General features: G+C 39.7%; 1 protein-coding gene across 1 annotated transcript; it reads right to left on the bottom strand.

The window, feature by feature from the left end:
• Positions 1-4,588: 4,588 nt before the first annotated feature.
• LOC122644746 (protein KINESIN LIGHT CHAIN-RELATED 3-like) lies at positions 4,589-14,982 on the bottom strand. The gene is made up of 3 exons (XM_043838135.1): positions 14,516-14,982; positions 13,219-14,485; positions 4,589-4,820 (listed from the first exon to the last, which is right to left on the bottom strand). The coding sequence occupies exons 1-3, from the start codon at positions 14,931-14,933 to the stop codon at positions 4,589-4,591; spliced, it is 1,917 nt and encodes a 638-aa protein (XP_043694070.1). The 5' UTR covers positions 14,934-14,982.
• Between the last annotated feature and the right edge of the window lie 1,034 nt (positions 14,983-16,016).

Genomic DNA, 16,016 nt, shown 5'->3' with positions numbered 1-16,016 from the left:
ATAATAGAGTAAATTACAACCCCTTTCCCTCGATTATGCCCGAATGATAACCCCTTCCCTTGCATATTGAGTAATAGCTTTACCTTCCTTTGAACTCAAAAGATTTTATTAACTGTATCCATTCCTTGAAAATCCATTTGAAAGCTAAACGGATACGGATACAGACAGGTTATAGCTATTCGAAAAGCTATATTTATATGTAAATCGATAAAATATCTGATCCGTATCCGTGTCCATATCGATCTGTTTACATCCTTAGATATAGCTTTACGATATGATTGTAGTGGAATTTTTTTTTTAATTTCCAAATTTACCCGCATCCACATCTATGTATCCTTACCCTGCTTCTCCCATGAAACCTACGACATTGTTTAACATTTATATATCCTTATTGTTCTTCTCTCCCACCTCACCAGTTACATGTTCGGTTCGGCGCCCCATTCCTGCAACTCCTCCAAGCACAACAGATACCTTGGGAGGCGTTCGCAAGGGACGCCAGTATCGCATGGTATAGGGGAGAATTCGCTGCCGTGAACACCATCATCCATGCACTCTGCAACAACTTGACTCAGCTGGATCGACTCGACGGCCAAGTAGCAGAGTACGAATCGGTGTTTGCTGCGATTCGTATATCCTTCAGATGCAGAAATACTGCTCAATCATATCGTAAGGCTAACGATTAAGCAGGTAAGTACACTGTTCGACATATATCCTTACTAATCTTCTTTTTATGCTCAAGAACGAAATCTAAATCTAAAAATCTAAAATATATATATATTTAGTTCTAAATCTAAAAATCTAAATCTTCTTTGAGTTCTTCTTCAATATTCCAACACTAAATCCAGAGCATAGTGGCTAGCTACAAATCATGTGTCTCCATTATTTTCCTGCAATTTACGCATTAAGCGATGATGAAAAATTTTCGGAGACGTTGGATCCAATTATCCTCCAAGATTTTCTATCCGATAGTCAAAATAAAAAAAAAAAATCCACGGGAATATTTAGGATTTCTTCTTGTAATTTTCTTTCGCTTGTAAGACTTTTTCTTTGTGATCGTAGCCCACATGTTTAGCGCCTTAACGGAGGTTCGGACCTTCCTCCTTTTCGCAATCCGAACTCTCGATAAAATATAAAAGAGGACCGCAGGCTTGCCTCCAATCCGGGTGGAGGTGGTTGGTACACAGGGTTGTTGTTCCACAAAGGTAGGTTCGGTTGGTTTCCCTGGCCGCCCCCGCCCCCCTCCCGTCTCCCCCAATTCGACTCCTCTATTTCTTCCTGTCCCTACCGTATGTGCTCCACACACAAGCAAGCGCGGAATGTACTGCCTTATCCCTGTGAACAAGAGTAAGGCCGTATTTTCCGCCCCACTTGTGTGTGGGGGCGCACGGCAGAGGACGGGCAGAAGTAGAGGAGTCAGATCCACCCCCGTTCTAGCCTGATTGTTCGACAAGTTTCATTAGTTACAAAACAACTTCAGTTCGTTTTTGCATTTCAACTTGTCAAAGTTAGAGATGATGATTGTCAACCCGTTGGAACTCAGAAGGATTGGGATGGGGCAAGGTTTTAAGAATTGGGAATTGGACAGTTGAATCTTTCGGATATGAATAAATTTGAATCAGAATCGAACTTAACTTATCCTGAATCTACCAATCCAATATGGCTGATTCACACCAAATAATCTTAGAAATTTTTTTTTTTTTTTTTTTTTTTAATCTGAAGACCTGGTTCTAGGGTTCTTGAGCACCGGATCAGAGTCGCCAATGATTGATTTCGTCTCTGATTTTGTGTTTTAAAACCCTGGGTGAGGGTAGGGGTAGGGCAATAGTAAGGATATATGTTAAACATTATCGTAGATTTACTGGTTTAGGGAAAAGAATGGGACAGATCTACATGGGTACAATTGAAAATATATATATAAAAAAAAATACTTAATCTGCTTAATGTTACATGTGAAACATTGGGTACCTTGGCTGTCTTTGAAATGTTAGGCACCCTAGGTGTCATTTACCCTTTTAAAAAACCCATCCAAAGACCCAATACATTCTGGTCTACATTGATCTGTTGGATAAAGTTTGTAGGTTCCTACTTGTTAATGTAGTCCTAGATAGACAAAGGGTCCACTAAGAGCCAAGTAAACCATGATCTGCTGGCTGATTGGGCAGATTTGATGATTTAGGTCAAATTCTAGGGTTAGGTTTAAGGTAATGGATGTAATTCATATATGGTAATGTTAGGTAGGTTTAGAGGAAACTAATAGTGAAGGTTTGAATGATGTTTGAGTGAAAAATAAAAATTAAAAAAAAAAGTAGGGTTAGGGTTTTGAGTTTTGAGAAATAGGAAAATAGGTGAAATTAGGGTTTAGGATTGGATTTCTAGAGTATATGACAGTGAGAGGGAGGTTCGACTGTAACTTGGTGAGGTTTGGATGGCTAGATAGGTCTAGATGAATTTTTAGGGTTCTGGGGTTTTATAGAGATGAGGGGTACTAAGGTTTAGGTTTTAGGATGAGGCTGTAAGTTAGGTTGAGTGTAGGGGATGACTTGTTGGAACTGTGATATGAATTAGGAATGGATCTAATGGTGGAATAGAGCTGGAGGGTAAGTAGGCTTAGGTTGGAGGGTTAGGAGGAGGATTGCAAAATAATTGTAGATAACTTATTGGTTTAGCAGAACTTCAATGGCAATAGCAGCTTGAAGATGAATAAGAGATCCTTCCGATCTTAACAGATGCAAGGAATTGATTGGAGATCCATCAATCCCTTCACCTTGAAATCCACAAGACAACACTCACACTGAAGCAATGGCAACACCAACAAAGGCAACAAAGCATAGAATTATTTTGAAAATTTGAATTGTTGGGGAGCCTCCCACGTTGAGCTTTATCTATACTAATATGGCCAATGGCCTTACACCTATTCAGTTTAGGAATACAAGTACTTAGGTTGAATCCTATTACAAAAACAAGTCCAGCCCTCAATAAAAATCGTGAGAGGGGGGGGGGGGGGAACAACTTGACTTAAAAACTAATTACTTAAAAGATTCCCTAGGAACCAATAGATATAAAACAACCAACAACCAATAGGAATAGTTCACTTAAATTGAACCATTGTCTGAATCGGTCAATTTAAGCTTACAAAATCAGACTATGGAAGAAAAAAAAAAGCTAAGTATGAAAAACTGTAAAATAGAACTAAGGCTCCAACAATCAACCTTATTCCTAGGGCTGCTTCTTCTTCTTCCGGATGCTTGGACCTGCATCACTTGTGCTCATAGTGGATACAACTGAGATTAGAATTTTGAGATGGAAGAAGATAGAGCTCCTCTGTGGCACTGCAGTGTCCGGCGCACATCGGATGGCCCTGCTGCCCCGGGCATGCAGCCCCATACAAGGGCCGCCTGATGTGTGCCATGCCCTGCCGTGCCACAGAAGATCCGGGTCCAATGGAAGAGCCAAATGTAACAGTTTTTTGTCAGACTCCCTGAGGGGATAAGTGTGGATGTTTCCCTGGAAAAGCGCTACAGCGAGGGTTGGACAGAAACTGGACCTAGATGCGTTTTAAGGTGGTAATGAATATATGAAGCGAACACTGAAAGGCTGACAGATTGCATACCAGAGAACATGGACAGCTTATTGAGGTCACTTTTGTTGCTGCCAATAAATGTGGGTGAACAATATGTTCTGCTGCATGAACTTGTGTTGGGGAGGAGGTGTGGTACACCTTCAATATCAGATTCGTTTCAAAGCCCTACCATTGATCTGCAAGTATGGTGTAAAGAAGCTTATGGAAATAAGATGCTTAATACTGACCAAAGATCCAAGTGATTAATGGACCAGTTCTCTTCCAACATAAGGCTGAGTTGGAACCTGCTTCATGAGGTGAGAACGGGAATTGATGACATTATCATGCCAAGGGTTTCAATAATCAGCAGTCGCAATAATTTATGAGCTAGAACCTTCTTTCTGAAATCTGAATGTTTCAGTGACAGGGTCTCAGCAGGCAGAGGGTTTTAAAGAGCGGAATCGTTGTTTGAGTCGCCAATTCCGATCCAAATCAGCAGATCCGGCCACGGCCGGCCAATCTGATCCCATGTTTTAAAATTCTGATCAGGCCTCCATTTCTTGGTACCCAAAAGATATGTGAATAAGTCGGAATCAGCAGGTTCACCAAATTGTGTAGCTGCAACTTAGCTAGATATGTTTGACATGAGACAATTGCCTGCCTCCTAAAACTTCCAAGAATAAGTAATCCAGAAGTTTCTCCATCTAAAAACTATAGGTAACGAGTAAAACAATATATCAGTAATCAAGAAGCAAAGCCTCACTGCTCCAGTGTGCTTGAGCACTTGTCCCTTAAGAAGACCATGTCAAACCAATGAAAACTTGTGATCAGAAAAGAAAGATTCTAACCAAAATCCATGTCTAAGAAAGCTTCTGATGCGACATCTGAGGACAAGAAGAGAAGCTCTTCTAAAGGCTGAAGAGAAGCCTTGTTGAAATAGGGGCAAAGCAACAAAACTAATGCAGCATCACCAGAGAACCCAGAATAGGTCACTGGGCAAAAGAGAGCACAGCACAGATCTGCTTTTGATCACTTCTCACTAACCTTAACATTAGGTCTAGAGCTCCTGAAACTGGGAAGTTCACTAATTCGAGGCAGAAGCAAAGCCTTCGTAGGAAACTCGTTCAATGATGAACCACGAGTCTTCTTCTTAAGCTGTTCAAGAAGTCGGTGTGCTTCTCTGAATTTATCTCTTGCACTTGGGCCATGACCCTCCCATGCATCAATCACTCGCTGCTGGAACTCCATTGCAAGTTTATAGCTGCAAAAGCCGCAAGAAATTGATTCAGTAATAAACTCCAGCAGTATAATAAATAGTGGAGTGAAGTGTTGAATGCTACATTTCACGTCAACAAGATGGAGTTCACAGACATGCATATACTAAGATACACATTTATGTACGAATGTACGATTACGGATGTATCGAGAAAGACCAGTGCCCCATTGAAGTAACAGAAAATTTTATACGTGACAGCATTTACCAGTTAAAAAGGAAAAATGAACAATAAATAGATTATCACATTGATCAAGAAAAAGCATCTTGAAGTGTTCTTGCAAACATACAGAGCACCCAAAATATCCATTTCATATCTTTTAAACTAGATTTTTTTTTTTACTGATTCCTAGTCAATTGTGATTTCTTTGAATGATTCTGGCTGGTCTCTATTTTTTCTTTTTGGTTTCCAAGCTTTACGTGCTGTTCTGTTGAGCAGAACCCTCTAGCATTTTTCATTGTCGGTCTCCTCCTCTCCATCTCCACATTCCCAAAGATTCAAAACATTATCACTGGAGCCCCCCCCCCCCCCCCTCCTCCTCTCGATTTACTTGTTCTGTTTATTCTCACACTTGGTTTTCAGCTTTTAGAGGTTCAGGTTTTAAAGCCAGAGCCTCCTTGATTACCAGTCTAGGCACCAAGACAAAACAAAGGAAACCAAACCAAACTGCCCTACAAATCATGATTGGTCACTCTCCCCTCAAATGCATCTTTAATATGTTCTATCAAAAACTAACTCAAATTAGGTTGTACCAAACAGAAAGTTTGTTCAATATATTTCTGTAGAGAGAACATAAAAGATCAGATATGTTTTTTCTTTCTGTCGTTTCTTTTTATTTTTACTAAGTTACACTTACAGGTCTTGCAAATCCCTGTCAATCTTGATCAAGTATCTATATGGACCTTCTGTTTGCTTGACAGATTTGTTGCTTTCCTGAATTACTTTTTTCAATCCTGGTTTATACTCCAAGTGTGGCTGCTGTTTTCATGTTCTGGGATGATAGCTTGATGGCAATAAGAGAACCCTATCCATAATTAGGCTTTCAAGCTCAAATCCAAGAGAGACATATTAGGGTTAAATGTTCAGGAGTCGAAACACTGAAGTTAAGGCTTAAGATCAGAATATGAATTAGTTGAGATTTAGGTAATGGGTGTAAGGTAAGAAAGAAGAAGAAGATAGAAGAAGAAGACGAAGAGAAGAAGAAGATGAAGAAATGGAGAGGAAGAGAATTCGGTGGAAAAGTTGTGTAAGAGAGAATGTCTCTCACACACCTATATTACTTCACTAATGAGAATAGAACAAATTACATACTCCTCCCTAGGGAGGTAAAAGGGAAAAAAGAGAATTACAGCATAAGGCAACTAGTAAAATAACTAGTCCCTAAAATACCCTTACAACATATAAACTCTAACAGTCCCCCTCAAGCTGGAGAATAAATATCATGCATTCCCAGCTTGCATAATAGGGTACCAAACAAGAGAGAAGAAAGTCCCTTGGTAAAGATGTCCGCCAATTGATCACATGTCTTCACAAAAGGAGTGCAAATACAGCCGGAGTCTATTTTCTCCTTGATGAAATGCCGGTCCACTTCAATGTACTTAGTTCTATCGTGTTGTACCGGATTGTGAGCAATGCTTATAGCTGTCTTGTTGTCACAATAGAGCCGCATAGGATCATTTGTAGCAAACCCTAACTCTTGAACTAATCGCTTCAGCCATATAAGTTCACAAACTCCATGTGCCATTGCCCTAAATTCTGCCTCTGCACTGGATCTAACTACAACAGGTTGTTTCTTGCTTCTCCATGTAACCAAATTACCACCAACAAATGTGCAATAACCGAAGTAGATCTTCTGCCGAGATGGATCCAGCCCAATCAGATCTCAGTAAAGCCCTCTATCCTCGGTGATCATGCGGCATACAATAGTCCATTCCCGGAGGACTTCAAGTATCTAAGTATACGGTATACAGCATCCAAGTGCCCACTCTTGGGGGCATGCATAAACTGACTCACAACTCCCACTGCATAAGAAATATCTGGGCGAGTCATAGACAGGTAGATGAGTTTCCCCACTAATCTCTGGTACTTCCCTGCATCAACAAGAAGGGGACCACAATCTTCTCCTAGTTTGTGATTTTGCTCAATAGGAGAGCTCGCTGGTTTGCAGCCCAACATCCCTGTCTCTTTTAACAAGTCAAGAACAAACTTCCTTTGACATATGCTGATGCCTTTCTTGGACCGTGACACTTCAATTCCCAAAAAATACCTCAAGGGACCTAAATCTTTAATCTCAAACTGTTGAGCCAAGTAGGACTTCAGTCTAGCTAACTCAACACTATCATTACCAGCCACAATAATGTCATCAACATAGACTATAAGGGCTGTAATGGTACCATTACCACGCTGAGTAAATAAGGTATGGTCAGCTTGACTTTGAGAGTATCCATTCTTCAGAATAGCCTGCCTGAACCTCTCAAACCATGATTTTGGAGATTGTTTGAGACCATATAAAGCCTTCTTGAGGAGACACACCTTGCCTTCAGCTGAAGGGAACTTGAAGCTAGGAGGAGGCTGCATGTATACTTCCTCTTCTAAGTCACCATGGAGGAACGCATTCTTCACATCCAACTGGAATAGGGGCCAATCCCTATTGGCTGCCAATGATAAGAGAACCCAAATAGAATTGTGTTTAGCTACAGGAGCAAATGTCTCCTGATAATCAATCCCATACACTTGACTATAACCTTTGGCTACCAATCTTGCTTTGTACCTCTCAACTGCACCATCAGACCTATACTTGATTGTATAAACCCACCTGCATCCGACTGGGACTCTTCCCCTGGGAAGATCTACTAATTTCCAAGTACCATTCTTCTCAAGAGCCATCATTTCCTCAGACATGGCTTGCTTCCACTTTGGGTCAGACATAGATTCAGTGAGATTTTTGGGAATGGAATCAGAAGAAAGAGCAACAGTGAAAGCAAGACTTGTGGGAGAGAGAACATCATAGGAAACAAACTGGGAAATAGGGTTAGTACAAGCTCTCTTTCCTTTTCTAATAGCAATCGGAAGGTCTAAATCAGAGGGAGGAGGAGGGATATCACCTGAATGAGGTCGGTGGAGCTCAGGATGAGGATCCAAAGAGGGCTCTTGGCAGGTCTTCTGTCCTGTATTATGCAAGCCTTCACCTCTTTTGTATGTAATGTGATAATCTTTCTGATTACCAAAACCATTTTCAACAACAACAGCCCCTTCTGTTTCATTGCTAGCATCATTACCTGAATGAGTATCAGTATCAACAACAACCCCTTCTTTGTGTTTCCCAATATCAAACATAAACGGAGAAGTAGGCAAAGGTGGATAGAAAGGGGTAGAAGCAGCCTCTTCATTTCCACTATTCTCCCCCTGAAGAGGATGATGAGAAGGAGTAAAGAAAGGAATAGATTCAAAGAAGGTAACATCTTTGGAGAGAAATGTCCTTCTGGAAGAAGGATGGTAGCACTTATACCCCTTGGTAAAGGAGAAGTATCCAAGAAAAATACATTTGACTGCTTTTGGGTCAAGCTTGGTCCGAGCACATTTATTGACATGGACATAGCAGACACACCCAAACACCTTAGGAGGAAGAGAGAAAGCAGAAGTCTGAGGAGACAACAAGTCTATAGGGGATTTGGAGCCAAGAAGTTTAGAGGGCATGCGATTGATTAAAAAGGCAGAGAAGAAGGGTTGCAGACCAAAAAGTCTTAGGAACATGCATGCCAAACAGAGACTCCTAGTGATTTCCAACGATGGCGATTTTTCCTTTCGCCACCCCATTCTGTTGAGGGGTGTCAACACAAGCAACTTGATGGATAATGCCATGATCAAGAAAAACTGCTTGAAGCCCCCCATACATATACTCCCCCTTTATCAAAACGAACAATTTGAATGCGAGTATGAAACTGGGTACAAATGAGCTGATAAAAATTTTTAAAAGCATCATAAACATCACTTTTTTGTTTCATCAAGTAGGTCCAAGTGGACTGGAATAGTCGTCAACAAAGGAAACAAAATAACGATAGCCGGCAGAGAAGTAGTGGGAGATGGTCCCCAAACATCGAGTGCACAATATGGAAAGGAACATCAGATCTATGACCATGATAAGGATAAGGAGAACGACAATGTTTGGCAAATAAACAGGGTTCACACTTAAACACATGGGAAGAAGGAATGGAAGAAAACAGGTGGGGTAATTTTGCTCTCATAATACCAAAAGAAGGGTGACCCAAACGCTGATGCCACAACATAACAGAGTCAACATTACAATTGTCATTACGCCCACATACATATGATTGAGCAGTCGTAAGACATGATGGACCTATATCAAGAAGGTAGAGCCCCTTTTCCTCACGGCCTCTGCCAATTACCCTCTTTGTCACCAAATCTTGAAAAACACAATGAGATGGAAAGAAAGTAACAGAGCAATTCAAGGATTTGGTTAGATGGCTCACAGATAGGAGATTAGTATGAAACTGAGGAACATGTAGAACAGAGTCAAGAGAGAGAGATGAAGTAACACGGACACTACCTTTACCAGAAATGGAAGAATAGGAACCATCAGCAACTCTAACCTTTTCCTGACCATAATAGGTAGAGTAAGAGTCATAACACTAAGATATGCCGGTCATATGGTCAGTGGCTCCAGAGTCAATAGCCCACATAGAGGTAGTAGAAGAGCCAAATGTAGAGGCCTGTAAAGTGGAAGCTGGCAGTACACCAGTGTCTGTTTGTAGTCCATATGGAGATCGCATAGGTGTATCCTCAATCAACAAGGTGCATGCTCTGGCTCCCCCTCTTCTGCTGCCTGGTATACCAGGGAGATAACCATGAAGTGTCCAACTTCTCTCTCGCGTATGTCCAAACTTCCCATAATGGTCACAACGGAAACTATCTTTGTCATTTTCTTGGGTTGGACCCTGGCCTCTTCCACCAAGAGCTGACATAATGTAGGAATGAACAAAGAAAAGGAAATGATACTCAAATCCAATGGGGAGTATATTCTCAACCCAAAAAAAAAATTTTAAACACTGGTAATTGCAGTCCAGGTAGCAAACCAAGCTAATACTTCAACAATATCCAATTCCACCATATGCTTCATAGTGTAATGGCATCATACAACAACACCAGAGACTCAAACAACACACCTCACCAACACCAAGCAGCTGAAAGTATCACATACCATCTAGGTTGGTAGCCCCCGTCTTCACCAATAGCACCTTCTATCCATTATAAAACAACCCACAATCTTGAAACAATATAACTCAGCAAATAAAACCCATCAAATAGGTTCAATACAGTAGTATATCACAAAACAGTCATTATTTCAACAACTGGCAGCATTATAGAGCATCACAGTTTGGAGTAGCAGAAAAAGAGGACTAGATATCACCAGCTGAGCCTATATAGGCTTGAAAGTAGACTCCAAGGCGACTCCACAGGACCTGATTTCATCTCCAACTGACCTTGGATGAAGGAGAAACAAGAAAAACTTCCCAGAACAGGCGGAGTTACTGTAGCAGCAGCATAAAAAGTGAGTTGCAGACCTTGGGCTTTCCTCCTTTGCAACCAATGTTTTGGGGGCTTGAAAGGGGACCCTAGGGCGACTCCAATGGGCCAGGTCCAAGCTTCAACAAAGCCAAGATGAGGGAGAACAAGGGCTGTTTCAGAAAAAAGAACAGTAATTTCTCGGGTTACTATTCACAAAACAGTATTCTGGGTTGTCTTTCATTGATTTGGGCTTCAAACAGCCAAATCTTCACATGAAGACCTATCTTAGTGCTTCCATAGGCTTCATCAAGAGATATGGCATGATTTCTTCAAAGTTTTCACATATCAGCCTCTTCCTTGGAACCCCTTTGTAACCTAGGGTTCCAAAGAGAGGGAAAGGAGGAAGAGAGCTTGTAGGACGACTCTCAAACCAGAAACGGAGGTTGCTCTGATACCAAGTTGAGATTTAAGTAATGGATGTAAGGTAAGAAAGAAGAAGAAGATAGAAGAAGAAGACGAAGAGAAGAAGAAGATGAAGAAATGGAGAGGAAGAGAATTCGGTGGAAAAGTTGTGTGTATGAGAGAATGTCTCTCACACACCTATATTACTTCACTAATGAGAATAGAACAAATTACATACTCCTTCCTAGGGAGGTAAAAGGGAAAAAAGAGAATTACAACATAAGGCAACTAGTAAACTAACTAGTCCCTAAAATACCCTTACAACATATAAACTCTAACAGAATTAAGAATCAGGAAAGATTCTTTCGAATTGTTGTTCTACTTTGATACAAACTTGAACCAAACCAAAACTTTGATTGCAGCAAGACCAAAGAAAAGGGAAAAAAAGGAGCACAAATACAGATGAACATGTGCAATTTCTTAAAAAAGCAACTGGAATTAAACGTGAAGAGTCATTGCTATACCCAAACTCCCATCTCCCAAAAGGACAACTCCTTCACAGGGTTTGACGAGAGACATTCAACCTCATAACCAAAATCCAATTCTGTAAAATGGCCAAAAAATTTATGACACCTATGTTCTGCCCAGCTTTTTGAAATGCAAAAACCTCTTTTCTGTGTTGTTTATGAAACAGGGAAGGAAGAGACATTTATTTTGTTCCACCTTATCTCTCCATTATTACTATATTTTGTGAGAAAATGAAATCCAGCATGTGACCTTATGGCTGTGATGCAAAACAGGAAAACCAACTGCCAGTATTTACATTTTTATATTTTTTTGATAAATAATGATTTTATCAAAACAACAATAACAAAAAACTCAGCCTTATCCCAACTTAATGGGGTCAGCTACATAGATCCAAACGACACAAAGTAGAGAAAACAAAGATCTACCCAAAAAGGGAGAAAAAGATGGGAAAAGAGATGAGACATGAAAAAGCAAAAAAAGAAAAAAGAACAAATGAAAGATGAATGATTTTATCAAAAGCGAAACATAATTACATCAAGATAAAATACACCACTACCAACCACAAGGAACAGCTGAAAACAGAACCAACAGCAAACAAGACCAAACAAAGATTAGTTAATAGGAAAAGAACCCAAATAATATAGCTCTATGTTCAGCCCAGGTTTGGGAAGCTCGTCAGCCAGGCAGTTCACCAACAAACCACTTATGATTGAGGCTGCATCACCCTCCACAATCAAATCTAATCACCCATGGGAAAGAAAGACGCCTAGCACACATTTCTTTATTATAATTTTATTTACCAGTCTAGTCTTATTCACCCAAGGTTTGATACCAGAAGAGAACTACTACTAAAAAGGAAGGGGAGAAAAAGGAAAGTTATTACTTTCCTTTTTCAAAATAATTTTCCATGGTACAGGTGTATTTTCTGATTGCATGCATCACCAAATAAAGCACAAACTTCAAACCGGAGGGTAGAAGGAAAGCAAAACATGAGTTAAACATAATCTCATAGATGCCGTATGCATGAATCATAGGTCATCTTTGCCCAAGTGCATGCATAATTTTCTAATGTGTTCCGTGGCACTTTTAAGGTGCCTTACCTTGAAGTGAGCAACAAGCATCAAGGCATACATATAACATACCTTCTTCAAACACAGCAAAATTTACAGCTGACTAGTGTAAATTGCGAACTTGCTCATTCCAATAATCAGCCAAGCAATACCCAATCAGCTGAAACATAACTGAACTGGTAAAAACTTTTAATCACTCAAAATACTTAGTTTTCATTGGATCAAAGCTCTGCATTTTCAATTGTTTAATTCCCATATTTGGGTATATTCTTCAGAAGTTCCTTAGTGAAGTGAATCATCACTCCGCAACAAAATGCTCCTTGGCTCCTCCACAAGCAAGGTATCGAAGAGAACACGTGTTATTATAGTAGGAAGAATAACTTCTCTTATGTGTACTTAATTTGGTTGAACTTCCTATATAATTTGTTTATACAAATATATAATATATCATACATAATAATCAAGCCACTAAAACTTAGTAGAGCATAGCTGTACATCCAAAAACAGAAGTTTTTCACTAAAATAATTCACTTCCAGATCTAATCAGATGTTTACTCCACAAACTTGTAATCAAAAGTTGATAACATCTCTGAGCACATCAAACAAGGAAAGACACAATGAGACAAGCATGAACAAAAATTGCCAATTTTTTTTTTAATAAGTATTTAATATCAACCATCAAGTCCAACAAAACCATATGGCATCAGAAGAAAATAACCAGTCAGATAGATAACAATTCAGAATCGAAAATGTTCTTAGCATAAACTAATAGCAGTTGATTAATGTTTCAATAGTCTATATGATACTAAAATGTGTTACATAATGACAGTGAAGTCATAAACTGGGAAAGCATTCATACTTCCCCATGGCACCATAAGCTTTTGAAAGGTTCTGACATGCTTCAATCGAATCAGCATGAGGGCCAAGTGACACATCCATGATGTCCTTGGCAAGAGAAAACATCTGTGCAGCAGACTGAGGCCTGTCCAACTCCAAATATGCGACACCCAAATTGTTGTAGTTGTACCCCACTTCAATGAACTCTGGCCCATAGCTCCCCTGCAAAATTTCTGATGCAATTTCCAAGTATGGTATCGCCTGCGGCACCTTCCCTGTCAACAGAAGTAACCGACCTATTCTTGCAAAAACACTCCATATTGAGTGTTCTTGTGGAAGCTTCTCATTTATGGCCAGGCATCTTTTTAATGGTGACATTGCAGTTTCAAACTCATTCATTATCTCATAAAGCATTGAAATCTCCATGTAATCTTGAACAATTTGTTTATTGAAAACAATATCTTCAACTAATTTAGAGGGAACAATATCTTTCTTGTCAAGAATTCCACATGCTATTTCAAGGTACCTCTTTGAATCAGCAAACTTCTCCTGATTACACAAGACTTGTGCCATTAAAATGAACACAGTAGCTGGAGTTTCATTTTCTTTGTCTGTCTGTTGAACAATATCTTTTAGAGTATTAAGTGCCTCATCATACCTCCCCAAGGCAATCTGCAAACCGGCAGCATCAAAATCTATGCTCAGTATATCAGAATGAAGACCTCGACTCTTTAGAACCTTCTTTGAGAGTTCCTTTTGCTCTGTTGCCTTCTCATGTTCTTCCAACCCACTGTAGATAAGCCCAAGGAAATGCCTATCATATGCAACCTCCACTGAATTGTTGCCTAGTTGAGCCTTATGTATCTCTATTGCCTTCAAACAAAAAGGCAGAGCATCTTTAAAATTCAAAACTCCCAGATATTCTTGTGCTATATCCCGATTCGACGTGCCAACCTCCCTTCTTTCTGGGCCAAGAACTTTCTCTTGCACTTCCAAAGCCTTCCGAAGATTGACAATAGCTTCCTCGCTTCTCCCCATTGCATTGTTCGTTTTAGCCAAATCACGCAGAAGCACATAAAGAACATACCTGACATTATCAACATTGACGCCATCTTCTTCCGACTTTGTCAGTATCCTACTAGCTCTATTTAGATATCCTAAGCTGTCATTAATCCTACTCAGTAAGTAGCTAGCATTACCCATAATCACATGTAATATGATGACAACTGGTAGAGGAGCTTTATTGCCACTTTCCAAGATTTTCAAAGCTCTATTTCCAAAATCCAAAACTCTCTCACACATACCTTTCTCATACAGACGTTTCTCATGGTCCTCATCTTCTTTCAGGAAAGCCGTACCAAAGTTCTCATCAATAGCAGATGCCATGTCGTCAAAAGCTTTCAAGATCTCTTCGATTGTCTTTGCAGACTGGAAAGCTTCTTTGATTTCGGATTTCTGGTTGATTTTTCTGTGGCTGGTTGACAAATGACGCGATATGTCCACCATGGTATCAGGATTTGGAGATGGGTTGTACCTAAATTCGTGGGTTTTGTTCTTAAGGAGCAGTAATCCATGGGCTGTCTTGCAGGATTTGAGAAGGGTACGTGAGAGGGGTGAGAGCTGTGCTCCATTGATCCTTGACGGAATGATGTCTGATACAAATTCTCTGGAGAGAACTCTGCAATCCGTTCTGTGTCGGTTAAGGTGCTGGAGAAGAGAATATGAGAATCTTTTCATGGTGAATAGCAAGATGGAATGGTCTCACTTGGCTCAATGAAATTTCAGACGCAAACGAATGGAGAGTATCCAGAAACAACACAAGAAAAGTTAAGGAGAATCTGTTTTTTGATTAGGTAATGCAAGACGAAGACCCTCACCCCTCTCACCTACTCATCTGAAGTCCTGCAAGACGAAGAACAGTGATTCTCTTTACTCTTTGTTTTTTTGGTAAAAACTCTCTACTCTTTACATAGAAAAGGAGATTTTACCAAACAAAGAAAGGGAGAGTTTTTTTTTTGTTAATTTGTAAGAGAAAGGGTGATTTTACGTCCTCCTTTTTTTTTTTTTTATTTTTATTTATTTATTATGAGAACAGAAAATTATATATTAAAATGATGGCAAAGTTGTTGTGTGTTCAATGGCACAAGGTACATTAGTAGAAGATTGTTTTGCTAAAGATCTAAACCAAGTTAGGACAGGGAATCCGTCAATAGTTTGAACAAAATATCTTTGGATTGATTCAAAATCTGCAAAAAATATTTCAGCTCTTCAAAAGGCTAGGGAGAACAGAATAGAGTTGGAAGAAGTCCAAGTAGTGCCGTGTTGGAGCACCAAACTTCTTTCAACTTCAAACCTCTCGATTTAGCCCAATCAAGGCCGTTGAAAATAGCAAACAACTCAGGTTCCAGTTCATGATTGATTTTAATCCAACCTGCAGTCAACAAAATAAATTTGTCATCTAACAAAATACCAAAAGTCCATCTAGAACAGCCTGTCTATGGAAGAACATCCATAATAGATATCAAAATATTCGAATTAAAAGAGGGGGAGCAATATGAAGGCCCTTCATCCAGAGTTCAATTCTCCACAACACACTGAGAGGATCAAGCTTAATAGAACAGAACACATAACTGTTTCTAGAATTCCAAACAAAATAACCAAGTTATAATAAAAAGGGTTATTTCCAAATGCCCCCTGAAAATGGCCAAACTTACAGTTGCCCCCCTGAACTTTTATTAATTCCACATGCACCCCTACTTTCCAAACTAAGTACCACTATAGTCCCTCCCGTTAGACAGAGATGTTATGTTCTAACATCTG

This window comes from Telopea speciosissima, chromosome 11, assembly GCF_018873765.1.
Source record: "Telopea speciosissima isolate NSW1024214 ecotype Mountain lineage chromosome 11, Tspe_v1, whole genome shotgun sequence".
In the NCBI taxonomy this organism is placed as follows: domain Eukaryota; kingdom Viridiplantae; phylum Streptophyta; class Magnoliopsida; order Proteales; family Proteaceae; genus Telopea; species Telopea speciosissima.
Note: the sequence above shows the minus strand (reverse complement) of the source record. Positions and strands in the feature narration are given on the sequence as shown.